The 27,168-nt window shown below is 45.5% G+C and overlaps 3 protein-coding genes and 1 non-coding gene across 4 annotated transcripts in view; 3 read left to right on the top strand and 1 right to left on the bottom strand.

Moving 5' to 3' along the window:
- Nucleotides 1-660: 660 nt before the first annotated feature.
- On the top strand, nt 661-734 carry AC3HAE_024894 (transfer RNA threonine (anticodon AGU)). Its single transcript has one exon. It is a non-coding gene; the product is annotated as a tRNA-Thr (tRNA).
- A 213-nt stretch (nt 735-947) lies between these two features.
- On the bottom strand, nt 948-6,612 carry vtnb (vitronectin b). The gene is made up of 8 exons (XM_084474630.1): nt 6,425-6,612; nt 5,966-6,082; nt 5,436-5,663; nt 4,785-4,924; nt 4,308-4,464; nt 3,578-3,736; nt 2,984-3,376; nt 948-1,548 (listed from the first exon to the last, which is right to left on the bottom strand). Exons 1-8 carry the CDS (start codon nt 6,492-6,494, stop codon nt 1,412-1,414), a joined length of 1,401 nt encoding a protein of 466 aa, XP_084330756.1. The 5' UTR covers nt 6,495-6,612; the 3' UTR covers nt 948-1,411.
- Nucleotides 6,613-14,070: 7,458 nt separating this feature from the next.
- On the top strand, nt 14,071-21,464 carry slc13a2 (solute carrier family 13 member 2; the record flags this gene model as incomplete). The annotated part of the gene is made up of 12 exons (XM_084473719.1): nt 14,071-14,175; nt 15,116-15,244; nt 15,991-16,127; nt 16,483-16,745; nt 17,309-17,501; nt 18,549-18,671; nt 18,948-19,157; nt 19,469-19,569; nt 20,121-20,236; nt 20,551-20,712; nt 20,864-21,001; nt 21,333-21,464. 12 exons carry the CDS (start codon nt 14,071-14,073, stop codon nt 21,462-21,464), a joined length of 1,809 nt encoding a protein of 602 aa, XP_084329845.1.
- Nucleotides 21,465-25,056: 3,592 nt separating this feature from the next.
- LOC311354064 (beta-crystallin A1-like) overlaps nt 25,057-27,168 on the top strand; it is a gene marked incomplete at both ends in the record, with an annotated part of 2,278 nt that continues 166 nt past the window's right edge. Inside the window, 4 exons of the mRNA XM_084473860.1 lie at nt 25,057-25,104; nt 25,457-25,575; nt 26,028-26,169; nt 26,691-26,833. Coding sequence (XP_084329986.1) covers nt 25,057-25,104; nt 25,457-25,575; nt 26,028-26,169; nt 26,691-26,833 — 452 coding nt within the window. The remainder of the gene's footprint in view (nt 25,105-25,456; nt 25,576-26,027; nt 26,170-26,690; nt 26,834-27,168) is intronic.

The raw sequence follows: 27,168 nt of genomic DNA, 5'->3' as shown, positions 1-27,168 counted from the left end.
CTATGCTTCTGGGTTCCTACCGAGCCCCCTGTCTCCGGGTCTACCACAGTCCACCCAGGACCAAGCTGTCCCGGGTCCAGGGCGGTAGACGCACCTTGTTCCACGACATCGCCGTGGAATGGGTCGGGAACCTGGAGCTTAAGGGACTGTTGTTCATCAACGAATCACTTCCGTGTGACCAGTGACACTCGGGGTGTGATCCCACCCCGAGTGGGATGACGTCTCGGAGGGGCTTCCTCTCTCTTTTGTGTGTGCGTAGTTTCTCCGGGCCAGGACGCAGACCACCGTAGTTACGGAGACACGCTGTCTGCTGGCACCGACCAAGAACACCCGAAGGACCCCCTGGAGGTCCGTCAGAAGAAGCTCCCCAGGACCCACTGGGAGTTCCATCAGAAGAACCTCTCCACGACATGGGGTTCAGTAACCTCTCAGATATGGACGTTTCGGAGGCGATGATCGATTATCTTCTGAGCTGACGAACTCTTTCACAGCCTTGCTTGTTTGAAGCCAATTATAATGAAAGCATATTTAATCTATGTGTTTGGATTTCACTGGGATTTTCATTTACACAGTAACTATTTGGAAATATTTAAAAATAAAAGCTATAGTCCACAGTATATCTAACTTTATGAAGCGTGTTTTTCCCGTAACGGAGCGTGCGGCGCCGTGGCTTAGATGGTTAAAGCGCCTGTCTAGTAAACAGGAGATCCTGGGTTCGAATCCCAGCGGTGCCTTTTACTTTAAAATTTCACAAACAAAATATTATTAAAATACGCGAGTAGAAAAGCCACCCCCTCCATTGGACATCCGTTTTCTTTAGATTGTGTAGAACTACAGAAGATATTGGATATTCTTCCTGCTTTTATCTTTGTTGAGATGAGGCTGTGGTTCATCTTCATTAGCCGAGAGAGCTATAGACAGATGTGGTGGAGAAAATAGAGCAACACTAAAGATACCATGTCGTTTATTAATCCTAGACAGGAAATGAAACACATTTCAAAATGGGCATAAAATGTGTTAGCATTGGTTTATTTAGGTTTGTTTCATATAGTGTGAGTTTTTATTTGATATTTTTAGTGCGGAAAGGGTCACTTTCAGAGCATTGTCTTTGTTTTGCATATAAGCAGTTTCAATCTGTAAATACATAGCCTTATATTTTCCAGATAATGAACTCAACGCAATGACAAAATACATCTCATTATATTGGCTCCTGTATGATTGTCATTCTATCATTATAACTATCTCAATATATTATAACATTACATCATATTAATCTCTTAATAATATTATTTTCTCATAATATTATACGATTATCTGCTTTTATGATCATGTATTGTTATCTCATTATCTCCCATTAATGTCCAAGAGCTTCAGCATTTGCTGTTGTTCCATCATGATTTCGTGGATCATCTCATCGTCTCCTCTCCGCGCGGGACACAGCAGGCTTTTCGGCGTCACAGCCCAGCCAGTATCTAGCGATGGACCGCGGGTAGGGGGGCGTCACGCGGTCCACCCGCTTGGTCTTCAGGTTGGCCCTGTAGTATTTATCTGTTAGGGGGAGAAGATGCTTTAGGCCCAACTCATACACCATGACATCATGGAGCTACAGTGCTGAGGAGGCTGTAGACCCGGGCAGGTTCACCTCATGTACTTTACCTCGATGTACCAAACATTCACTCGTTTCCATCTACTACCAACCACAAGCCTCGTCGATTTGCAACCAATTACAAGATAATACAACAATTGACGTTTGCATGTTTGCAGGTCCGTTACTGTGGTGACAGCATCACTACACTATGGCTGAGTACCAAGCCGGGAGGATGGGGACAACAAGCCTTTGGTAACTGTGTGGACAAGGTGACCAGGCCTACTGACGGGTAGTGGACCAGGTGACCAGGCCTACTGACGGGTAGTGGACCAGGTGACCAGGGGCCTCATGTACTAAGACTTGCGTGGATTTCTAACTGAAACTTTGCGGACGCCAAAATCTGGAAAAATCCAGATGTATCAATCCTTGCGTAAGCACGATTTCACGCAGATTCTCTTTGTACATCCCAATTAACGTGAAATTGAGCACACATGCATGAGCCCGACTCTCCGCCCAGTCTCCTCCCTCATTTAATATGCTAATTAGTATAAATAGGCCTGCAGTAGTGCCCTCGTTATTGCCACATTTTGCGCATGCTTTTATATTCTCATTCTTTTGGATGCATGCTGACGATAGGTTGTTCCCATACACCCAAGGTGTCAATAATATGTACATAATTTGAAATTGGCCGACTGGTTCATTGATGGATTGATTTTAAGTAACAATGGCTTGTGCTTACTCCACTCAACATCACATAATAATATTGCAGTCAAGAATTTCACAACAAATGCGCGAAGAGAGATCAATTAGCCCAGATGTCATGCGTGGTCCGGAAAATATGTAACGTTTAATAAACAAGCCATCACTGAAAATAATATTGCTGGGGCTTCCTTTTAATTTCCTTTTAATTCCAATATTGACAATTTAGTTTTATGGGTCTGTTTAAGTTTAGCCTAACACCAGTGTCACATTATGCGTCTCAACAACAATAACGCATGATTGAAGTGGATTTAAGATCACGCATCCCGACGTTCAAATCCACTTTGAACTAGCCTCATATTGCAATATTACTTCATGACTCGTGATCGCATAGGCCTAACGTTGTTGCGCTGATTTGCCTCTATGTGCCGCCAACTGACAAAATGCCGCAGAAATGTGCGTAAACCAGTGGAGAACCGCACTTTCTCACGTCAAGTCAGTCTTTGTACATCGGAACGTTTGCGTGAGAAGTTGCTTATGCGGCTTTTTTGTGCGTAAGCAAGCTTTGTACATGAGGCCCCAGGCCTACTGACGGGTAGTGGACCAGCTGACCAGGCCTACCGATGGGTAGTGGACCAGGTGACCAGGCCTAGAGGCTGCTGATGGGTTGTGAGTATTGGGCAGGGAAAGGCCTACCATTCTTGAAGAAATAGACGTTCTGAACGGGCAGACTCTTGCTCTCCTGCCTCGGGGGTGCGGAGGTGGCCGCTGTGCTGTAGTCGCTGATGTAGTCGCCGCCGTAGTCGCCACCGTAGTCGCTGCTCAGGTCCTCATAGAAGTAACTGAAGACGTCTGGCAAATAGTACTGGAGTGAGCGGCTCTGACGGCCTCTCTGACGGCTTCTCCGGCGCTGCCCCCTGCCTCGCCGCTTCTTACTGCCCCTCCGACCCCCTGATGGGCGAACCACCGGGGGTGTGGGCGTGGTCTTGGGGCTGAGGTAGAGTCGGCCCACCATGGCGGCGTCTATGGGCGGCGCGATGCCCAGCCAATCCCTGCTGATCAGACGAGGGCCTTTACTCTGTCCCTGGACTGAGAGACAGAGAGAGAGAGAGAGAGAGAGAGAGAGAGAGAGAGAGAGAGAGAGAGAGAGAGAGAGAATGTAGGTAGGATATATGATGTGAGGGGAATTAACACATGCACATAACACATGTATTAAATGAATCACTAGCCACAAAAACTCTCTCACACTCACACACACACACACACACACACACACACACACACACATACAAGGACTGCTGAAGAGCTCTGCGAACATCTCTTCAAGCAGCTGGTCGTAGTAGAGGTGGGTGTAGTGTGTGAACATCACGGACGGGGAGGATCGAGTCATGGCTACACACTCCTCGTGACTGGGCTGGAATTTAAACTCATACTGGTGATACTGGTCGCCTGAAGGACAAAACAGAAAATAATAACATGGTTGAGAGAAGCCTTCAGTCAGTGGCCTTCACCAGTAAACCTCACAGAGATAGACCTCATCATTTCTATTTGAAGAACATAAATTCTTCAAATAGAAGAATTTCAGAGTGAAGCAGAATGTGTCCCATGACAGCTGAGGGCGTTGGATTTATTCTGAAGACAGCAGGTAGTAGTTGGAAACCAACAGGTATAACTGGTATATCCGTCGCACTAGTCACATGATCAGCCCTGGGTCCTCCCCATATGAGGAAACTGACATTGCACTAACAAGCTAATCCAATGCTTACAATTGTTTTTAATATCACTGTTACACCACTGCATTTTACATTGCCATATGCAACATTTGAAAATGAGGACCAAACTGATAATATATGGCAAAAATGTCAGCAATTTCTGGACACATGTTTTCACTACATTTTGACGAAATGTAAATTGGTGGCCTTTATAGATTCAGTAGTTTTCCTCGTTGTATAATAAAGCAGTGCTGGCTTCAGTCTTTTATCCTGCCATGGTAGAGGGCTGAGTTCACCACACCACCTACCTTTAAAGAAGTAGACCTTCTCCTTCCCACTGAGGCTTGGAGCTGGTATGGCGAAGGCTGCATTAATGTCGTTGGGCATATTCTCAAAGCCCACTGAGATGTCCCGAGGGTAGTCGTCATCCAAAACATCTCCCTCAAATCTCCAGTACTGATGCCCCTATGAGAAGCACCGCAATGTAAAGTAATGAGCTACCAGACATCCTACAGCTAACAGCCTCCAACTACTACAACAATATCACCCTACTGCTACATTTATTACCATGAATAAAAAACAACGACCAACAGAATTGTGAACTTATTTTGCTGTTTTTGTTCCTCCCTATTCTCTATTTCGAAGATTTGCGGATATTCTTACAAATAGACTTCGATTTATAAAAGGTTTCCCCCTTATCTTCTATTCAAATTTGATAATACATTTTTACATCTTTGTGACTCAAACAAGCATGGGAAGTTAAACCATTTGATTGGGAAACCTACCTTGAAGATGTAGCTTTTCCCCTGGCAGTTGATGCGTGTGAAAGCAGCGTCGATTGGACCATCGATCCCCCAAACATCCTTGATAAGCTTCGGGTACCCAGGCAGCACCGCACTCTCATCAAGCTCAAAGAAATATTCACCTGGGATTATAATTTAATATATGAGTGAACAAGTATTGTATGTTATCCAATAGCATCCTGGGTGATAAACCAGGATAAACATTAATATAGCTCAAGTAAATGTACATATCTAGTTATATATGTAAATGATAAATAGTCATTAGATATTATGCATATGAAATGGTATATAAATACCAGTTTAAAACCTGTAAAAACCATAGTGCAATATGTGTGTGTTTGCTGAATACACAGACAGCACATACAAATACAAAGAACGGCAAACCGACCTAACCAGCACATTTGGAAAACAAATGAGGCCTCCTTCCTACTGGACAAGGCCTACATCTTACTGGACGAGGCCTACTTCCTACTGGACGAGGCCTACTTCCTCCTGGAAGAGGCCCACTACCTACTGGACGAGGCCCACTACCTACTGGACCAGGCCCACTACCTACTGGACCAGGCCCACTACCTACTGGACAAGGCCCACTACCTACTGGACGAGGCCCACTACCTATTGTACGAGGCCTACCTCTGAATGCGTAAACGGACCCGTTCTTTAGCTGCAGGAAGGCGTCGAATGGCCGCCCACTACAAGGCACTTCGTCGGGGTCCAAGGCGGTGGTGGGGGCCCATGTGGTGTGGTCTGGGGTAGCGGCGGTGGTGGTAGGGCTGGGCATGGTGCTGTTGGTAATGGCATCCATGCTACTCCCCGTTGAGTAGAGGTCCTCCGGAGAACTGAACGTATCCCCGCGAGCGGCTAGCGGAGTGGCAAGGCTTTGGATTAGGAGCATCGAAAATGTTGCGGTCGGGTTATAAATTTAGCTACGAATAAATAGCTGGATATCTTTCCATGTGAGTAAAATAATGTTCCAGTTTCTGCACATTATTGGGAACATTGAGGGGAAAATAATGTGAGGGACCTCTGAACCGTTTCAGGTAGTGGTCAGATAAGTGGACCGTATGTATTACTGTTGTTCACATGTTTATTAATTTCATTTGGTTGTTCTAAATAAGGGGACATATCATGTATACAATGGTAAAGACCATAAGAAAACAGACTTTTCCTTCGGCAGACAAACTGGAAGTCCTGGCAGCAGCTGCGGTGGTAGACGCACATGGAGTCACATTGGCATCGCCGCTGCGCATCGAAGGCGCCACAGCGCCCCACACAGGACTCTGTGGAAAGGCACTTTTGTAACATCAGCATACAATATTCAGGGGGGCAGTGGGGCCTGTCTCCCCGAAAAGCCCTTTTTGGTTCCATCACTCTATTCTTACTTCATTTCTTACGCCACCTTCTCTTCACTTGTTTTTGTGTCTGTGTGTGCGCATGTGTGAATAATTAAACAAAAGAGACATAACGTCATGCTCTCTGATCACTGGAAAGTACAGCAAGGCAGAACATTCAACAAATTAAGTAAAAAATACATAATGGAACATTTTTAAATAATAAACCCAGATTTGAAAGACCTTGTGGTATTCCAAGTGTGTGTGTGTGTGTGTGTGTGGGGTGCTCACCTTCGGCAGCGAATGCGGTGTGCAGAGCGAGCACCCACACCACCCACAGCACCTGTCCGCCCAGCCTCATGTTCACCACGAGCCTTTGGGAACACAGGGGAGAAGTCACCGTGGAGATGTAGACTGTAGCAGAACTAGATCTCAGTCTTTTAGTCTCTCCTCCGGCGCTTCACTCTCAATAACGAACTGAAGGGACGGATCATGTTGTGTCAGACAATCTCTAAATATCGACCTGAAGTCATTGACCCTGTGTTTATTTGTTGGGTTTGCTCAAACCTCAAACCGTTTGTTGACTGCAAATCATTTACCAATGGGTCTCACGGCCAGAAACTATTCCTACTTAAGTTTCTCGTTTGCTTCATAGTGTCGCACTGTCTTCATAAGAAGACAAAAGACAAGACTAAACAATTATCCCAACAATGACATGGACCAGGCAGATTTAGCAATCAGTTCTGTTTTTATCATCCAGCCATTGCGTAACAACCCAGACAAACACAGTCAGAGCTGACGAGGGCCCTCGTCAGCTCTTGAGGGTGAAGAAAAACTGCTTTATACATTTCAAAACATATTGTCACACTTTGCTTCATTATGGAAGAATGAGAACGCAGTATGAATACAGAGTTCAGCACCTTGAAGATTCACCGCTAGGGGGAGGTTTTGACCTTCCGCAACCGCCTCTAAATGATTGATAAGTGATTGATGTCCTTCTCAAAGCTTATCCTGACTTTATCTAAGATATTTATAGTCCAAACCTGCCCATAAAATACAGTACAATTTAGGCTTGAATAATAGTTGGAACTTTTTATATTCCGGTTATTTCATATCAAAAGTGATGAAGCGTGATTCTGATGCCTCAGGTGTCGTGGTTCCAGTGCTAGGCAGAACTCGGAGGGTGGTGAACACGGTCTGATTTATCTCAGACCCATACAACTGTATATGGTGTTGTGTGGACCACACTGTGTAGAAGCAGAGACTAGTCAGAACTGTGGTCTAATAAGGCATAGAAAAAGATTACTGACTTCATCATTGATATCTTCCGCGGGCCCGGGACCCATCTCCACCACCAGGACGGTCAGGACCCGTGGGGAACAATCACGTGTGTTATCACGTGGGTTTAGGTGGAAAATAATCGCGCTTCCTCGTCAATAAATAACGTTATTCTACTTCGTTTAAGAATGCTTGATTCTGATTGGCTGGGAGGAGGGCATTAACCCGGCAGGTTGCCCGCTGACTGAGCACAGCGTCCAAATAGTAGATCAATACGCCACTTGTATTTTTTTTCTATCACAGAAATTTAAAACATGAGGTCCATTGTAAAAATAAACCTTGTTTAAAAAAGTTTCTAAAATGTGTCGGAAATCTATCGGAGGGTCAGTCGATACATAGTTTCGCAAGCGAGATACAATGTAGCAACTACGTTATTAAACTAGTGATCAGATGCAGCCTTGTGTGGTTGCTATAGAAACTAATAAGCTACAGCTGAGCTAACGGGGAGCGTACCTATGTTCCCCGGGTCCTATGTTTCCCGGTCGGTTGTTTTTCGTAGGCGGAATCCGGGAAAAGTTCCGCCTCAAGCGCTAGGATTGGACAGGCGAACTCACACGCTGACTCTTAACCCTAACCCTAAACCTAACCATAACCGTAACCCTCAACCTAACCATAACCGTAACCGTAACCCTCACCCTAACCATAACCATAACCGTAACCCAAATATTCATGATTCTTCCGGAATCCACCTACGAAAAATTCACTAACGTTATTCACCGTAGTTCTAAAGGGGACTACTTTTTGAGGGAGATGAACTCAAACAGAGTATACATTTATTAAGCATGCAATACAAATAAGAAAAAGCAGAATTATTAAAGTATTTGAATTGTTTTATTATGTTGGCAAGCAAGAAGTAGAATAAACGGGATAATCACCTCAAGGCAGGGCAATAAACAGTTTGATATGTCCGGCTCGTGGAAGGTTACCAAGCCATCCACTAGCCGGGCATTTCAAACTGATTATTGCCCTGCCTCTCTGTGATTATCCCTTACTTGACGTTCCACTGTATTATATTGCGCAGTCACAGTGTATTCTGTATTGCGCTTGTCGTTAATAAATAAGTGTATATGTACCAGTATTAAAAAATGAATTCTATTTCAGTTCTTAATTATACTTATAGGAATAAGAAAAGTCCCCATAGTCGAAAGTTTTCATTGAAAATATGAATGACAAAATAATAAAAAATTAAAAAGAGAGAAAGAAAGAATAAATCGTTGGGAAAATATTTTGTAGGCCTACATAATATCGATAGATATTTCGATTTTATATGAATGACATGTCTGATAAATGTCGACAACGACAACTTCTCAACAGTAGAGCTTGAAGTGACACAGGTTCGGTAGATCCACTATCTGGTACAGAGCTGAGGGGTAGAGGCCCCATAACCACTCCTTGGTTTGGTTGATCGCCACCGTTTATAAAGTAGATAGCTCTTCCACAAACAGGCTTTTCCTTAGCTGGACCCACAGTGGAAGGCACATGGTGGATGATCCTCAAATACAATTAACCCCTGCTTTGTTATATTGATTCACCATCGTTTATAAAGTAGACAAGGTCTATAAACAACATTTATCCCACACATCTCTAATAAATAGGTGTAGGCTTTAGACTCCATATTGAATAGAGTATTCAATATGAGATATAAAGGACAGGTAGGTAGGAACCAGCCTGGTGCAGTTAACAGCCTTATGGGGAAATCTGTGCTGTAGTGTATGATGTGCATGGTTATGTACATACTTGTGTGTAGTATTGCTAGAAGTTATTGAAGTATTAACAATGGTATAGCTCATGGGTGTATAGCTCATGGGTGCCCACAGTCCTGAAGATGTACTCTCCAGAATGTTAATCTTTCCGACCATTATTAGACCACCTGATGTAGTCCCCTGGGCTAACCAAAGCTCTTGCATTTCAATATTTTTATATCTGCAGCCACCAAGTGACGAGTGAACAGCATCAGGTGTCAGCCCAGTGAACACACCCTGCACGCTCTTGAACGTTGCTCCAATCACACCTTCATAGCAACATTTGGATTATTAAACTGAACCCTGCGCATATGTGAGCCATGTGCTGGGATATCATCAGTTTGATGAGTTTGAAAGCCAGACCAAGTGGACAATGGAGCAGTCGGTAGCAGGATGGGCCTCTTTTTTGAAGTGATGTCCAGTGATGAAGCATCTGTTAAGAAAAACATACAACAATTAGGTACAAAAAAAATTACAATGGATATTTGTAATCATTTAGATTCAGCGATATAAATAAGTATTATGCAGAATACTATTCTGTGTTGACTATCTGTAATCTTAATCTTACGTCACCTTCATGAATTGATTCTGATTGGAGCTATAACTGCATCAACGGGCCCACTCAATTTGTCCCATGCATCATGGGACAAATGGGGCAAATGCCCAGCACAGTGCAACATTAATAATATATGAACAACAGTTGCATTTGAAGATGAGGTTGTGTTGATTAGCTTGGTGTTGTTGTGTAGAGATAGCATACTGCTGTATGGGCACGGGACGGGGTCTGACGGGACAGGGTCTGACGGGACGGGGTCTGAGGGGGTCTGAGGGGGTCTGAGGGGACGGGGTCTGAGGGGGTCTGAGGGGGTCTGAGGGGGTCTGACGGGACGGGGTCTGAGGGGGTCTGAGGGGGTCTGAGGGGGTCTGAGGGGGTCTGAGGGGACGGGGTCTGAGGGGGTCTGAGGGGGTCTGAGGGGACGGGGTCTGAGGGGGTCTGAGGGGGTCTGAGAGGGTCTGAGGGGGTCTGACGGGACGGGGTCTGACGGGGTCTGACGGGGTCTGATGGGGTGTGACGGGAGAAGGTCTGAGGCTGGGCTCAGGTCTGAGCCAGACCTGAGCCAGACCTGAGCCAGACCTGAGCCATGTGGGAGGAATGTTACTTATTATGTTGGTACTGATGTTTTTCATGTCAGTGTTGTTTTTTTGTTTTTCATGAAAGTTATCGTGAAATGATTTTTCAATATGGGGAGACATTGTTTGGTTGAATCTGCGTCTTCTCAATATGGCGGAGTGTCCCCTATTTGGAGGATCCCACGATTCATTCTGACAGCCTTCTCTCATCCCACGAGCAAGGGAGAAGGCATTAAGGTGTCCGGTGCTTTGAGGAAACCTCATCATGAGTATAATTTGTTTGTACGGCTGTGTTTGTTTGCTCATGGGTTTTGGGTTAGGGTTAGGGATAAAGTGATAAAGGCCTCCCTCCATAAAACATCAACTGACCATCTTGAGTTGTTGGTGCTTCTATTTAATTAGATTCCGAGGATTAGATTGGGAGGACAATGTCCAAATCTTCCACAGTTGATCAATAATCAAATGTCATAAATAGCTATAATAGGCCTATTGGTTTTCAGACTCTGACATCACGTTTTATGAGCTTTATAAGTTACTTACGGCTGTAAAAAAAGATATAGAACATCCTCCTGGCTCATCAATCAGTAACCATGGAGCAGCTAGCTACCTGAGTGATGATGTTTGAGGACTGATCTGGGTATTATAAATATTTTTTAATATTCAGCTCTAATAGAGCTTATTAAACCGCTCACGTTGATGTGATGAAGCATGAATGTGTCAAGAGTAAGGTAGGAATTTCACTGTGTGATTTTAATGTAGGAGTTCATTATGACCTTTTGTTTTCTGTTAATAATAATCCTTCACAAGGGGTTCCAGGTGAAGCTAGAGAGCCAATTACAGAACCTGGATTCTATTGGACCATGTGACTGTAGAAGGCGGAGCATCAGCTTTAAAGCTGAATCAAAAAATGGCTGCTGTGGTGACAGACACAGAGAGGAAGGAGAAGAAGAAATGCATGGAATAGCAGAACTATAGTCAAAGAAGGACTAGGGCTGCTTTGTCAATTTACTTCAATTGACATTGTGGTTCTTTTGAAGTGTTGAAAGTACCTTTTGACAAATGTATTTTGATTTGTCAATGTTTTTGTTGATTCTTATTATTCTTGACTATAAATGGCCGCTATGCCGTTTGAAAGTGATCTCCTGATCACACCCTTCTCAGCACCGTCACTAACGACCTCACAACTAGTGGGAGGTTCCACTCTCCCGTAGCGGGCCTGTGATTGAGCACCACATGAGCAGAGGATGAGGAGGAGGTACCCTGAGGTACCCAGAGCTGCACTCTGGAGGGGTGGGAGGCCCTGGAGCTGAGAATGAAGACGTTGAAGTGCCTTTTAGTCAACCCGTCTATGTCCTGACCAAGGGACACAGACAGCGAGGTGTGTGTGTGTGGACGTCCACGAGAGTTTAGGAGTCAGGGCTAAGCTTCTTGGACACTGGCAATACTAAATATGACAATACTATATTTGTTGGGCTATCACAAAGTTGCAGTGGGTGGTAACCTGCTTTAACAAAGCAGGACTGCTGGACATAAGATGACTTATATTCATTACATATACACCACATATGCTACTTTTCTCATATGAATGAATGAAAACAAGTAGGCCTAAATATAGAGAGTAAATTCAATAAATACAACTTGCACGCTTTCTATTAGCACGCTCACACTCTAATGATAACATGCATTGCTTAGCATTTGTCATTGTCATTTTGTCACATATGCCTCACTATTCTCTGCATTGCATTATACTAATGCACTCTTTCCATAAAAGTTGAATATCTTGTTAATATAATATAATTTCATATTTCTGCAAATTGGAGTGAAAAGTGAATCCTTTCTTTCTTGACCGATGACCAATGGTTCTACCAAATTAGACGGACAAACAAAAACGGTTGCTTTGGAAATTATCTTGTGAGAATAAAACAATTGAAGCTTCTTGTTTTAGCAAGGTAGTATAGTTGATGACACTGAGAGAGGGACACCACCCAGCTTGTCTGAGCGCGCTCTGAAGCTGCACTTCAGAGGGCCTTTGAGGGTTACATAGACGCCTTTAACATGGAGACCCTGGGGAGGAACGCAATGGAAACTCACCGACTAGTTATTTACCAGTTTACACATGATCATCACAAAGACTACATGTTCCACCACAAAACAGACAACAGACAAAACAGTGATAGTGTAACAGTAAACAAAAACGAATTAAGCGTTCATTTGAATGAAATAACACAGTAATAAGTGTTAACTAACAGTAAATGAACAGGTAACTAATGGTAAGTAATCATCTTTTAATGGTGCTCATGTTTACTAATGGTATCCATATTAGGTAAGGTATTAATTAAAAAAATATTTAATGGTTATTTAAGGGCCGCTACCCCAACCCGTAACCCCTATGCCAATACTATATAATACTGCTTAATACTGCATTAACTAATGTTGATTAATAGTCTAGTTAATGTACCCTGACTGTGAAGTGTTAGAACCCTTGGCCCAACTCTTGGCCCAACTCTTGGCCCACTCGTTAACTTTACAATTAACTTTTCGTCTTTACAATATTTTTTATATTATCTATTTTTAGCAGATAAATATTCCCTTTCCAATATCAATGAATGAAAAATGAGTGTAGGGTGTAAATAGAATACAGAGCTGTGTAGCCTATTCTTAAATCCCTCCCACTATAAGATGTTATCACTGCTGGTGAAGTGTGTTCTTGTAACATTGCATGCGTATCTATTTGCTTTTAATATGGTTATGGCGGTTTTTATGACTTAATGACCCTTTTTCCCAGTAGGAAAAACACTCGGGACAACCTGTGAGAAAACATTTCCGCTGTTCTATGATTTGATCTCACATCCGACTAGGGTGTCTTGAAACCCCTCCCTGCCTAAAGCTATTTGACCAACATGTTTCTAATGTGATCGTATCTGGTGCTGAATGTGTTTAGTGCGTGGTCTTTTCTTTCCTTTTCCTTCTGGTGTGAAAGGACTAACATTGACACACAGTTTCTGGTCATACAATGGGCTAGAACAACATCTTTATGCTATATCTGGTGACATTAGATTTCGACTACTGCAGTTCAAAGCCACTTCTGTGAACAGTCGTGGCTAAATTGTATAGTCAGTGTATCCTGCATCATAGTCAATAGTCCAGTCTAGAGTCAGGGTCTGGACGCTGACTCTAGCCAACCAACCATAACTGAAGACCCCTGTTGAGGTTGAAAGAGTGGTGTTCCCCACACAATATGCTGTTCTTGTTTCCCTATCTCCCTGGTTGTCTTCACACTAGATTCCCTCTTCCTCCCCCCCCCCCCCCCCCCCCCCGCCCTTCCTTTGCGGTTGTTAATGTTTGATTCTCAGACAGAGATATAAGAGGCAATATACCCTTTTGTGCAGCTCATAACCCAGCAGGTGTTAGGATGTACTGACCAACGCATTCCTACTTTCTACTTCTTCACCTTCTGCTCCTCCATGAACCGTCGGTAGTTGGCCTGGTCGCACCCTGGTTCCTCACCTCCTTCATCTCCTGCCTGCGCGTGGCGCCCGGCTGGCCTTGTGGTATTCAGGAGCCCAGAAGGTATCTGCTGCCCTGAGCATCTTCAGGAGCCCAGAAGGTATCTGCTGCCCTGACCAACTTCAGGAGCCCAAAAGGTATCTGCTGCCCTGACCATCTTCAGGAGCCCAGAAGGTATCTGCTGCCCTGATTATCGTCAGCTGCTGACTACTGGGAGCCATGAGGGTTTTCATTCCTTGGTGGATGTGGCACCACAGGAACTACTTAATCATAGTCCTCACCCCGCTGTTGTTCCTGCCCCTGCCCATCGTCATTCCCACTTCGGTCAGTAAGTGCGTGTGTGGGCGTGCGTGTGTGTCTATATTTCCACTATATTGATTGATCAGTATATGTATATACTGTATATTTGTTTTCCATATTAAATTGTCTTGATTGGTAAAAGGTCTGGTTCGTCCATACGTTTACATATGGCCACTGCCTTACATCAAAAGGCGACACACGTACAGGATGTAAGGATGACTGGTATCATAGAAATATTAACTTCAGGTCCTGTACAGGAGGTTCAGAGACTATCAATCTGAAGCATATCTCTGTAGAATACCTGACGGTGTTTCTTAGAGTGTCATTGTAAGGTGGTTACCGAATTTTCAATTCATGTCAGTTAATAATATTAGTTAATGAGTCATGGAGGAAATTACAAGACAATGTAAGATCAATAAAACCTATGTTTTTTTGTTTTTTTTTACAAGTTTATGAATGCAACTCAGTTTTTTAACCACATTAGATATCCTCATCCTCTTTTCATAGTCCAAAATGTTAAAATAATTCACAAATTGAATTTATTTCTTACAGAAAATACAGACTCATCTTACTGCTGATTCTCAGGAGAGCAATGTATAATTCATAAAACCTTATCTGACTGATAAGGCCTTATCAGGGAATACAAGGCTGTGGGGAACTTAATTGATGATGATCAGTGTGTAACAACATGGCCTTTAAAGAGATGAAAGAGAGAGAGATAAAGTAATCAGAATGCTACCTATCTTACTGGATTATGAGGACCTTTCATTAGGTCATGGCTCCTCCATGTGTGTGTGTGATAACACACAAGTGCATGAGTGTATGTGTCTGTAGCCGTGTCATAAGCAAGATGTGTATTTATTTGTACCAATACTATGCAGTATCTATGAAATACAATCTCAGTATGGCTATCAATCCTCCTGTGTGTGTGTGTGTGTGTGTGTGTGTGTGTGTGTGTGTGCAGGAGGCGAAATGTGGCTACGCCATTATCCTCATGGCCCTGTACTGGTGCACAGAGTGCATGCCGCTGGCCGTCACCGCCCTGCTGCCCGTCGTCCTCTTCCCCATGATGGGCATCATGAAGGCTGGAGATGTGCGTGCAGGTTGCTCCTCCCCTGTCTCCTAATAACCCCCACCCTCTTTCCTATTGGTACTGCTCACAACTGCATCCCATGCCCTACACAAAGCTCATTTAGGGCACCCAATCAAGCTCTCAATCTCTCAATTAATCAATCAATGCGACTCATAATAAGGCTTTGTTATTTATCCTGGCGAATGACGAATGAGAGGATTCTCCTCTTGTTGTGACTTGGGATGCAACGCTTCAGGGACGAGCAGAAAGCGGATCCATTCATGAGCATTAACTTTACTTTACTATAAAGGAGCTGGTCTGTAGAGGAGCTGGCCTCTAGAGGAGCTGGCCTGTGATATACGGACCAGAAGAGTCCTGACCCGCCCACACACTTTAATAGGCATAACTTACTGGACTTTAGAACAAGCACCATGAAGGAAAGTCTCCCCACCTGATTAGGGCTTAATGGAGTCCGCTTGAAGTCAATGAATCCATCAAAGTGTCAGATTGAGGCCGCTCTTATCAGGCCCTTGGGGAAACCTTGTGACACTTTCCTGCTGACTGGTGCAGTTGAGCTTTATGGCTCAATAACCTCACGGTCCTCCACAGCGCCGAGAAACAGTTCTATATAATAATTTATACCGTTGAAAAATACAAATTGCAAACTGATTGATCAGAGCAGCTCATATTAAGTGAATGAATAGAAACATACCTTTATTTGTGTGTGTGTGTGTGTGTGTGTGTGTGTGTGTGTGTGCGCGCACCAGGTGTGTGTTGAGTATCTGAAGGACTCCAACATGCTGTTCATTGGAGGCCTGCTGGTGGCCATCGCTGTGGAGGAATGGAAGCTCCACAAACGCATCGCTCTCAGGGTGCTGCTGCTGGTGGGAGTGAGGCCCTCCCTGTAAGAGCATCCCCCCCCCCCCCCACACACACACACACACACACACACACACACACACACACACACACAACACATACCCCACACACCGTTTTGTAGTATTTATTCTTCTTACCTGCTCAGGGACTATAGGTGGAAAATAGCAATTTGCTAAAGCCTGGTGCGATGCATCTCTCCTTGCTCTAAACATGCTTAATGTTTCCTTTGTACATTGTCCCTGTTCAAATAAAGTTACATTGCACAGAACAAGCCTCACGCACACAGAACAAACCAGTGTTGATCCTTAGTTTGACCTGCCTTAGTTTGACCTTCGTACACACTGTTTGTTTACGTGTTGCCCCCTCCCCCCCCCCACCAGGCTGATGATGGGCTTCATGCTGGTGTCCGCCTTCCTGTCCATGTGGATCAGCAACACGGCCACCACCGCCATGATGCTGCCCATCGCCGCGGCCGTGCTGGAGCAGCTGTCCGCCACCGAGGGCGCCGCCGACGAGCGGGAGCTGCGGGCGGGCCGGGGGGAGGACCCCGGCCAGGACAACCAGGGCTACGAGCTGGAGGCCCCCCGGGGACACGCGCTGGAGGGGAAGGACCCCGAGGGGGGCAAGGCGTCGCTGGACCACGGTACGCTTCAGGCCAGACCATCAGGAGGGATTGGAGAGCGAGGGTTTCCATGGTGTTGTGAGGCAGCACAGTGGGGCCGGAGAGCGGCTTCAACACCTTCAGCGTTTGGTCAGGCTGCAGAGCCTCAGATCCTCTGCACTGTCAGGAAACATAGTCCCCGTTGTTTACCGTTGCAACTTCAGAGAGCTGCAGGTGTGCGCCGTGGTAAACACGGACGTAGCAGGGATGGACATCCTTAAACAGTCTGTGAATAAAGATGGTTGGATGGTTGGCTGCCTGGTACTCTCCACATACGGTTGATAATATAGATAGCTGCTGTCCCAGGTGGAGTACCTGTTGCATAATAATGATTGAATTCATTGTTAATGAAGGACACTATTTAAGTAGGCTCCTGCAGGTGTTAGAGTGGCCTTCTGCAGGGCCATAGTAGCGGAAGCAGTGGTCGACTGGCTGCTATTAAAGGGTCATAGTTAGGGTCAAGTTAGAAATGCAGCCACATTATTGAGCCTTCTGACACCAGAACATCATGACCTATTGCTCAGTCCTGACCTCTGACCCCACAGCCCCAGAGCACAGTAACCATACGGAGTCGGAGTTGGACTCCATCCTGGAGAAGATGAGGGTGGCACGGGTGCAGAAGTACGCTTCCCTGACCAAAGGCATGTGTCTGAGTGTGTGTTACTCTGCCAGCATCGGAGGCACAGCCACCCTCACCGGCACCACGCCCAACCTCATCCTCAAGGGTCAAGTAGACAAGTAAGATGGCCTGCTTTAGGCGCTCTTCATGCACTTCCGATACAGGGACCATGGAGGAAGATATGCAGACACAAACAACACTCCACCTTACGTTGGGTTATAACAGGGCTACTTTTAGCTACCGTAACCAAGCTGTTCCCAGAAGGTTGTTTCTTGGTCTCCCCTTGGCAACCTCATAGTCTAGGACAGTCACAGTTCAGGCAATACAGAAAACCATCTCTGTCAAAGAGGGGACCTTACAACTGCTTATTCTACCATATGCTTTTATTTTGTTAGTGACAATAGTTACAGTGACAAAAGCATAGATTACCATGCTAATTAAATTAAAAAAACAGATTTTGCTTTCCCTGGCACTACAACACCGGTCTGTGTGGTCAGATCATGGTAAGCGTCTCTTGGCTTCAAACATCCGTTCCCAATATCATTTGTCAACATGAGTTCCTTGTACCAATTCTACTGAAGAGTATTTAGTGTGCACAATGTAGCAAATGGCAATACAACGCACCATGGTGCGTCAGTCAGTACAGAGATGTTGACAATATAACAGCCAATCATCAAACAACTATGCCACAGAATGTCATCAAAGTGCTATATTGCTATTGTTTACATTGTTGGCATGTGCGCCCATGCTGAATGCTGTTAGGCAGAATGAGCAAACCAAGGTATTTAGAGAGACGATATTGTAATGGATGTCCTGGTGAAGCCTGTTGGGACGCTGGTCTGATCACCAGAACAACATCAGATAGATCAACTGTTAAATTGGTCCGGACGTACGCTCTTTAGGAACAGGGTTACAGCCCCATAACCATAACCCTATGGGGTTTAGATACAGAACAACTCGGCATTGTCCACATCATTGTGGTTCTCACCCTTCTGTTCATATTGCTAGTCACACACGAGAAGGTTCATGCTATGGGGATTGAGTATGCCCTCTTAAAATGATCCTCCACACAACCACCATGTGCGCGTCTTATACCATCACTTAATATTCAACGGAAGAGATAGACAAGACTAAGAAAATACTTTTTCCTTACCTTTCCCCTTCAGGATCTACCCCAATAACGGTGACATCATCAACTTTGCTAGCTGGTTCGCCTTCGCCTTCCCTAATATGATCATCATGCTAGTGCTCTCCTGGCTCTGGCTGCAGCTGCTCTACATGGGCCTCAAGTAAGAGCCTCCTACCTGCTCCTCGTTCACTGCTCGAATGCCGCAGTGGATCACCAGGCCTTGTTCATCACAATCATTGCACAATGAGATGTAACCCCAACCTCTTGGTGTATAAAGGCTCTGCTACAATCAATATTTAAAAGATGCTTAATCTACCTTACGCTTTTATTTTGTTAATGACAACACAGAAAACAATCTCAGTGTTGATCACCTCGACATGTGTTGTTGTGTTGTCGTCTCCCACTCTGATCGTCTCTGCGCCGTGCTTCTGCTCAGCTTCAAGAAGTCCTTTGGCTGTGGCGTGAGCAGCGAGAGGGACAAGGAGGCGTACGCCGTGATGCGGGGGGAGTACAAGAAGCTGGGCCGCATGTCATTTGCCGAGGGGGCGGTGCTGGCCGTCTTCACCCTCCTGGTGTTGCTGTGGTTCACCAGGGAGCCCGGCTTCATAAAGGGCTGGGCCACCGTGCTCTTCAACATGGACGGACAGTGAGTCTCACTGTCACCATCTCACACAATTAGATGGTGACCAGTTACTGCTCTTAATGCCAGCCACACCTTTTGAAACTATAGACCACATCCTTCACATTTTGGCTGGACAGGCGGCCACACGCCGTGTCGGCATTATTAGGATTCTTAATCATCATTAGAAATGATTCATGTTATTAGAGATCCACACTACGGTGTGACAGCTGGGTAGAGTTATTATTAACAACATTAGAAATTATTCTTGTTATTAGAGATCCACACTACGGTGCGACACCTGGGCAGAGTTATTATTAACATCTGATGTGTCCTAGGTTTGTGACGGACGGAACCATTGCCATCTTTATGTCCATGCTGTTCTTCGCCATCCCATCCACAATGCCTCGCTTAGGCGACTATGGTCTTACTGCAGAAGGTAAGGGCTGTGTGTGTGTGTGTGTGTGTGTGTGTGTGTGTGTAGCTATATGTCATGTTTAAAGCAGCCCCTAGCCCCTATGTGTAAACCCCCTAGTACTACCTTTGAACGCTGTCCCAGGGAGCCCCGGTGGCACGCCGGGCAGAGGGCGTACCATTTAGGCTCAGTCCTGATCGCAGTGACCTGGGTTTGACCCGTGTTCCCCTGCTGCATGTCCTCCCCTCTATCCCTCATACCGTCCTAACTATCTCACTCTATAATGTAGCATAAAATTAATTAAAAAAAAAAAAAAAAAACGCCTTCAAACAACCCTTCAGATTAGTTTCTCTTCCACATCGGACAGGACGAGGTCTGCTGCTAGTGGGGCTCCTCACAGGACAGGAAGTGGTCTGGTGCTAGGGGGTCTCCTAGGAGGACAGGAAGTGGTCTGTTGCTAGGGGGTCTCCTCTCAGGACAGGGGGCGGTCTGTTGCTAGGGGGTCTCCTAGGAGGACGGGGGTGGTCTGTTGCTAGGGGGTCTCCTCTGAGGTGGAGCTTGTCTTGTCTCTCCAGGTAAGAGGATCAGGGCTCCGCCCACGCTGCTGAACTGGAAGGTGGTGCACGAGCGCATGCCCTGGAACATCATCCTGCTGCTGGGAGGAGGCTTCGCACTGGCGGCAGGAAGTGAGGTAGGACCGCAGAGGATAGGGTTGATCACCTGACTGTTTTTCCACTGATTGTGAATCGGAGGAGAAACTCAGACACTTTCATTCGTCGCACAGATGCCAAGTTGAATATTGGCTTCCCTTTGTCAGCTTTGTGTCTCCAGATCATATAATATGCTTCACACCATTAACGTTGACTAAACAATGTGTATTTGAATCCCCCCCCTTTTGCAGGCCAAATCCTTGTGTAGCTTCAGTACATTGACCTCACGGACCTGTGATTTGCCGTACAGAAGTGTTTGACACTACAGTCTGTGGGTTTGCATTGCGTCCTGTAGGTGTCTGGCCTGTCCCTGTGGCTGGGAGAGAGCCTGGCTCCTCTCAAGAGCATCCCCCCCTTCGCCATCTCCCTGATCCTGTGTCTGCTGGTGGCCACCTTCACAGAGTGCTCCAGCAACACGGCCACCACCACCCTGTTCCTGCCCATCCTGGCCTCCATGGTACGGCCCACAATGAACCCTCAAATGGCTTGCATAACTTTCAACTGAGTTGAAACAGAAAAGTTCCAAACAATGGTTAGGACAGAATTCAGCCGTCTCTCCTTCTCTCCCTCTCTCACCATGTGTGTGTGTGTGTGTGTGTGTTCTCCAGGCCACCGCTATTAAGCTCCACCCTCTCTACGTCATGGTCCCCTGCACCGTCTCCGCCTCGCTGGCCTTCATGCTGCCCGTGGCCACGCCCCCTAACGCCATCGCCTTCTCCTTCGGAAACCTGCGCGTCATGGACATGGTAGGCGGCGAGGCGTGGGGAGGTCCCGCATAGATGTGAAGCTTTAGAAGATTTGAGTTGGAGAGAGAGAGAGAACCAAACAGAATAGTTTCTCTGCCGTTGAGATACACCTGTATTGGTGCTATGATAACAAAACCAATCATGGAAGACATAGGTTGGTCAGATATTAGCCTAAAGTCTAAAGGTCTCAAACCTCCATGGATATTCTCACAGCCACTTTCCCCCACTAGCAGCTGACGGATGGCTAATTCCATTTACAACAGATTAAGGTCAAACGATAGACCTTCGTACCTACTTCCACTTTAATGTTGAATGCCCTCCCTCCCCACAGGTGAAGGCTGGCTTCATGCTGAACATCATCGGGATCCTCAGCATCAACCTGGGCATCAACACGTGGGGATACACCATGTTTGATCTGGGCAACTTCCCAGACTGGGCCAACACCACTCAGACCCAACCTTGAGCTCAGTGCTGTGGCTCTGGGGGTCCCACTCCCAGCCCAGAGGTTGTGGCTCTCAACCCCAACGTTCTGTCATAGGCCTCCTTGAGCAATGTGTCCAAACCCTACCTCCTCCTTAAGGAAACACATCTTTAAGTGTGATATATTTACCTGTAACCTTCCAGGGTCTCAGAGAGACCGAAGAGACAGAAGCACTTCAAATGCACACGGTTCCTCAACTCTTTCTGAGGTTCTCCAATAGAACAAATCACTAACATGATTTCAGGATAACAAATCATGTTAATATATTCTCATACATTATGCATAAATACATCAACAGAACTTTATCCAGACAGAAAGTATGGTACCCTAAATATATTTATTACTCAAAAGGGTGTATTGGTACAGTGTACTTTGAATGTGCTTGTTGATTTTAATGAATCTATGATTTTATTTAGCTATTTTGTATATTAACGATGTTCAAAGTCCACATGCAGAGTGTATGTGTTTATAGCCCAGGTCTGCTGTTATGATGGCAGTATGAAATATTAAAGGTTATCAGATCACAGACAGCGGACTTTGCTTATCTAAGCATTATGTCGCAATGATGTCTTGAAATAAAGCATAAATATATTTTTTTTAAGTTTCAAATACTTTTTACTCACTTAATATTCATACTTTCCACTACATCATAAATAGGAAAACTAAACAGGTGGTTATTTCAATTAATTTTTATTTGTTTTAATTTCTAAGTTGCATCAACATTTGAATCAGTTAATTAGCTTCTTTACAAACGAGTCTCAGTCGGTCTTTAATGCATATATATAATATAACATCTGATTGTTATGGTTAGGGCCCCTGATAGGAACACACGGGGCCCCTGATAGGAACACATGGGATTAAAGGCTTGAAATATTTCACTGTTAGTGGAATGAATCTATATAATATATGAGTTTCACTTTTTAAATTTAATTATTGAAGTTAATTAACTTATTATCCACAATATTCTAATTCATTGATTGCACTCAGCTGGTGATATGGTCAAGTGCTGCCCCCTAGAGGCAATCAGCAGTCATGGCAAAAGCGACTTTATACTTGTTAGACTCGGCAGCCTACGACTAATCATCTTTACCTACGGACAATAATATGGGCTTACCACAACAGTAATACCACGGTATAATAGCAGGCGATACATTTGCAATGTAGCATTCAACGTTTGCTTTAGTTGATTTGTTAAGCACAAAATCTGGCCTACAACCCTTAGACAGAAAGAAAAAAATCCAATAAGCGCAAATATGTGCATTATTGATAACGATGGTTTATGGGATTTAAAGGGACGAAGGTCATACAACATGTATTAGGTGGTGCTGAACGCCGCCCACTCTGCTCCACTCTGCTCCACTCTGCTGAGTTCGCGGGTCGCTTTGTCGCTTCTGCTCAGCTGCTATCATCAGCAGAATGAACCACACGCACACTCACACGCTCACACACTCACACACTGGTGTTCTCCAGGCTTCACAGAGATCAGGGCGATGTGCTGACCCTAGCTCCCTGATTTACATGTTCATTGTTCTGAATAACAAAACCAAAAAATACTACAATTAGTAAAACATCCAATAGAGGAGGAATAAGCCAATTAGTGCCGATACTGTTTTCATGTCATTTTCCACCAGTTTGTCTCAATTGACAAATGAACAGAGCAATCATATGCGTCAAACAGTCATTCAACTCAACTCATTCACAGTATCGGAGTAAACACACACACACACACACACACACACACACACACACACACACACACACACACACACACACACACACACACACACACACATACACTCATAGCCATAAGGTGATTTGTTTCGAAGGTGTGTCGGCCCCTGATTTGTTGTTGTTTTCGCTGCTCACTGCTCAGAATACACGGATATCAATCTGATGTCTTTGTTTCAAGAAGATATCTCTAGATATCTGTTATGTATATGTATTGTTAAGCCTTCAGGAGGTGTCGTGGGCCTAACTTAACGAAACATCTGTGAAAGAGGGTGCCCACTTGATAACCCCAATGATATTCTGCTTACTGCATACTGCTGTATTTACTGCTGTTAGTTGGGCTAGTTGTCTCGTGTTTTTCACCTTTGGTTGGTAGCTTAGTAGCCAGCGTGCTTATAAGGTTGGTTTGGACAGGGGCTTCTGAATATGTGTTTTCCTTGGATTTTGGCACAAGGGATTATAACATCTGATCCTGTGTATTAATGAAATAAGACAGTGTTATGAAATCTGAAGATCGTTTTGATGTTCCAAAAATAATGAATGACGCAGAAAGAGGAATAATCTGTTAGGTGGTGAAGGTGAAGACGTGTAACAGATACACAATACATATGATACATATATATATATATACAACACACATATATATATATATATATATAACATTTATATGATACGTGTAACAGGTACATGATGCATATGATACATATATACTGTATATATATATATATATATATATATATAACATATATAAATATATAGGTTATATGATACATATATATATAATATATATATACATATATATGATGTGTGTAACTGATAGGAACAGTTGGCTGTGTGCTGTACTCAAAGCTTGGAATACCCTGATCACAGCTCACATGGACTATAACTCTGAAGGTTTTTCTAATTCATTTGCGTGTCTTCACTCTTACTCAAATACTTATTAATATATATGTAACCGTAATGTAAAACAGTACAAATTGTACATGTGTCTCTCAACTTCATGTAACAATGCACACTTTATCAGTTTCAGACCTAAACACAAGATGCAACCACTAGGCCTTAGTGAAGATTCTGGGAAAGGAAAGGGTGCCTGCGTGTGTGTTTGCGTGTGTGTGCGTGCGTGCCTGCACTCGTGTGTGTGTGTGTGTATGCGCGTCTGTGTATGCAAGCATACGTATGTGTGTGTGTGTGTGTGTGTGTGTGTGTGTGTGTGCGTGCCTGTGCGCGTGCACTAGCGCGTTCGTGTGTGTGCATGTGTGTGTGTGTGTGCGTGTGTGTGTGTGCGTGCGTGTGTCTGTGTGTTAACCCCTCTGGTTGGTCGACTACACAATGGAGTCCAAAGCAAAGTGCTGACGGCAGACGTGCGGGCCCCTCCGGCCCCTGCTCCCCAGGGGGTATATATACCCCCATACACACCACCACACACACAGCAAACAGTAGGACACCTGCCCCACACACACACCAGCGTTACTCATTTTTGGTAGGTCTGGTTTACCCCTTCTTAGTATTGATTATTGAGCAGTGTGTGAGTGTGTGAGTGTGTGTTAGTGTTTGTGTGTGCATTTAGAGTTTGTGTGTGTGTGTGTGTGTGTGTGTGTGTGTGTGTGTGCAGGGTTGTAGCCTCACATGAACAGCTCAAAGGCTTCAGCTCCTAGATGCCCCATTAGAATGATGGGCATCAATGAGCATAATGATCACATTCCCAGTAATTCATATTCCCAGTGATTCGTCATAAAGAAGGTCTTGTTATAATGAGGAGTGTGTGTGGGAAGAGTATTGCGTTGATCTAACTGTTGGTCTGAATTCCCTCCCTCGCTACAGCTACTGTTGAGAAAACAAGGAAGCCATGGCCCAGACCAACCCTATGAACACCATGCCCATGGGCCCCTGGAAGGTGAGCTTGCCTCGTGGAGACCCTGTGCATTTAGCGCCCAGACAGCAGCGGCCTACTGCGGCACACGCGCTTTTTGTGAATCAATGAGTTACCAGCGATTCTTCAACAGAACGCACAGTGTGTCCCAGAGGAGGAACGTTTTAGATAGAAGGTCCGGGACTCGATTTTCTACATCCGGCCGTGTTTTTCCAGTTCCTTTTGACTTTTCTAGAAACAGAGGATCCATCTGTTTGTATCTTCTTCCTCTGAGGGGTTGGCCCCGCTGTGAAGAGAGGTGTGATTACCTTGGCCCCTGAGCGTGGGCCCTCCTCATGTGCACTGACTAAGCAGCCTTCTTGCTCCTCGTCCCCAGATCACCGTCTACGACCAGGAGTACTTCCAGGGCAAGCGCATGGAGTTCACCTCCTGCTGCCAGAACATCATGGAGTGTGGCATGGAGAATGTCCGTTCCCTGAAGGTGGAGTGTGGATCGTAAGTACCGCCCCCTCCCGCTCTCCTCCACATGACGGCGGCCTCTGAGTTTACCAGTCAGCACAGCCACAGGGTGGGGACGTCTTATGACGTCTGATGAGCCACCAAGTCATAACTAAAGTACTCCTTTCGCAACTCATTTATAACGCTCATAGTTGCTTGTGCAAGCAGATGCTTGTTTTTAATGAAACTTGTCAAGAGACTACATGTATGGATTCTCTCTCCATGGCGGTGTGGTCTCAGCAATAGAGAAGACCTTTGAGGAGTGAACACATGATGAATGAATATGAACAACTCTAATGAGTGATTAGAGGACAGATGTTTTCTCCACTCTCTTTTGTTCGGGATCATTAAACCTTAAACCTTAAACCTCTCTCTCTCTCTCTCTCTCTCTCTCTCTCTTTCTCTCTCTCTCTCTCTCTCTCTCTCCCTCTCTCTCTCTCTGCCTCTAGCTGGGTGGGCTTTGAGCACTCCAGTTTCTGTGGCCAGCAGTTTGTCCTGGAGAAGGGAGACTACCCCCGCTTCGAGGCCTACAGCGGCAGCAACTCCTACCGCATCGAGAGGATGATCTCCTTCAGGCCCATCTGCTGTGCTGTAGGTTTCCCATGACCCCACCAGCTGGGGACTGGTCTCTATCCACACTCAAGCCCTTACCTCAGGACGGCCCTGAGCGGTCACCCAGCCAGACGTCCGCACGTCTCTGGGACGGCCCTGAGCGGTCACCCAGCCAGACGTCCGCACGTCTCTGGGACGGCCCTGAGCGGTCACCCAGCCAGACGTCCTCACGTCTCTGGGACGGCCCTGAGCGGTCACCCAGCCAGACGTCCTCACGTCTCTGGGGCGGCTTGGCTCTGAGCTTATTGTTTGTGATCAGTTCAACGGTCTTCATTCTCTAACCACCATGTGGTTTAATCTCGTTAATGTTGGGGCCACTTTTATAAAATGAACCACCTGCTGCTGTTAAAGAAGAGCCTTAACAGACCCTGTTCACAGAGGAGTCTAAACTGAAAGATAAGATCGACAGGTCTACCCGAGAAGAGCCATAGCTAGTGTCCTGAGGGACTCCCGTGTCTCTGAAGCCTCCTGACCCCCCTGCTCCTCCTGCTTCTCCACAGAGCCACAAGGAGTCCCGCATGACCGTCTACGAGAAGGAGAACATGGGCGGCCGTCAGTTTGAGCTGTGCAATGACTACCCCTCCCTGCAGGCCATGGGCTGGTTCAACAACGAGGTTGGATCCATGCACGTGCAGTGTGGAGCGTAAGTACACCAGCGTGGTCGCCACACACACACACACTGACACACCGACGCACGCACACACTCATGCACACACTCACACTCGCACGCACACACGCATATACACACACACACACACACACACACACACACACACACACGTGTCTGTGTGATGAGTCTCTCCGCTTGATGAGTGTCTCTGCGTGAAAACCACTCCCACACACCGCCCTGAGAGTTGAGTTATCAAACCAAACCAGACCAAACCAGACCAAACCAGGCCAAACCAGACCAAACCAGACCAAACCAGACCCGCACCCACAGCGTCCTGAGTCTTGAGTTACCACCCACCCGTTGTGACA

Source organism: Micromesistius poutassou, assembly GCF_964030765.1.
Source record: "Micromesistius poutassou genome assembly, chromosome: 10".
Lineage (NCBI taxonomy): Eukaryota > Metazoa > Chordata > Actinopteri > Gadiformes > Gadidae > Micromesistius > Micromesistius poutassou.
Note: the sequence above shows the minus strand (reverse complement) of the source record. Positions and strands in the feature narration are given on the sequence as shown.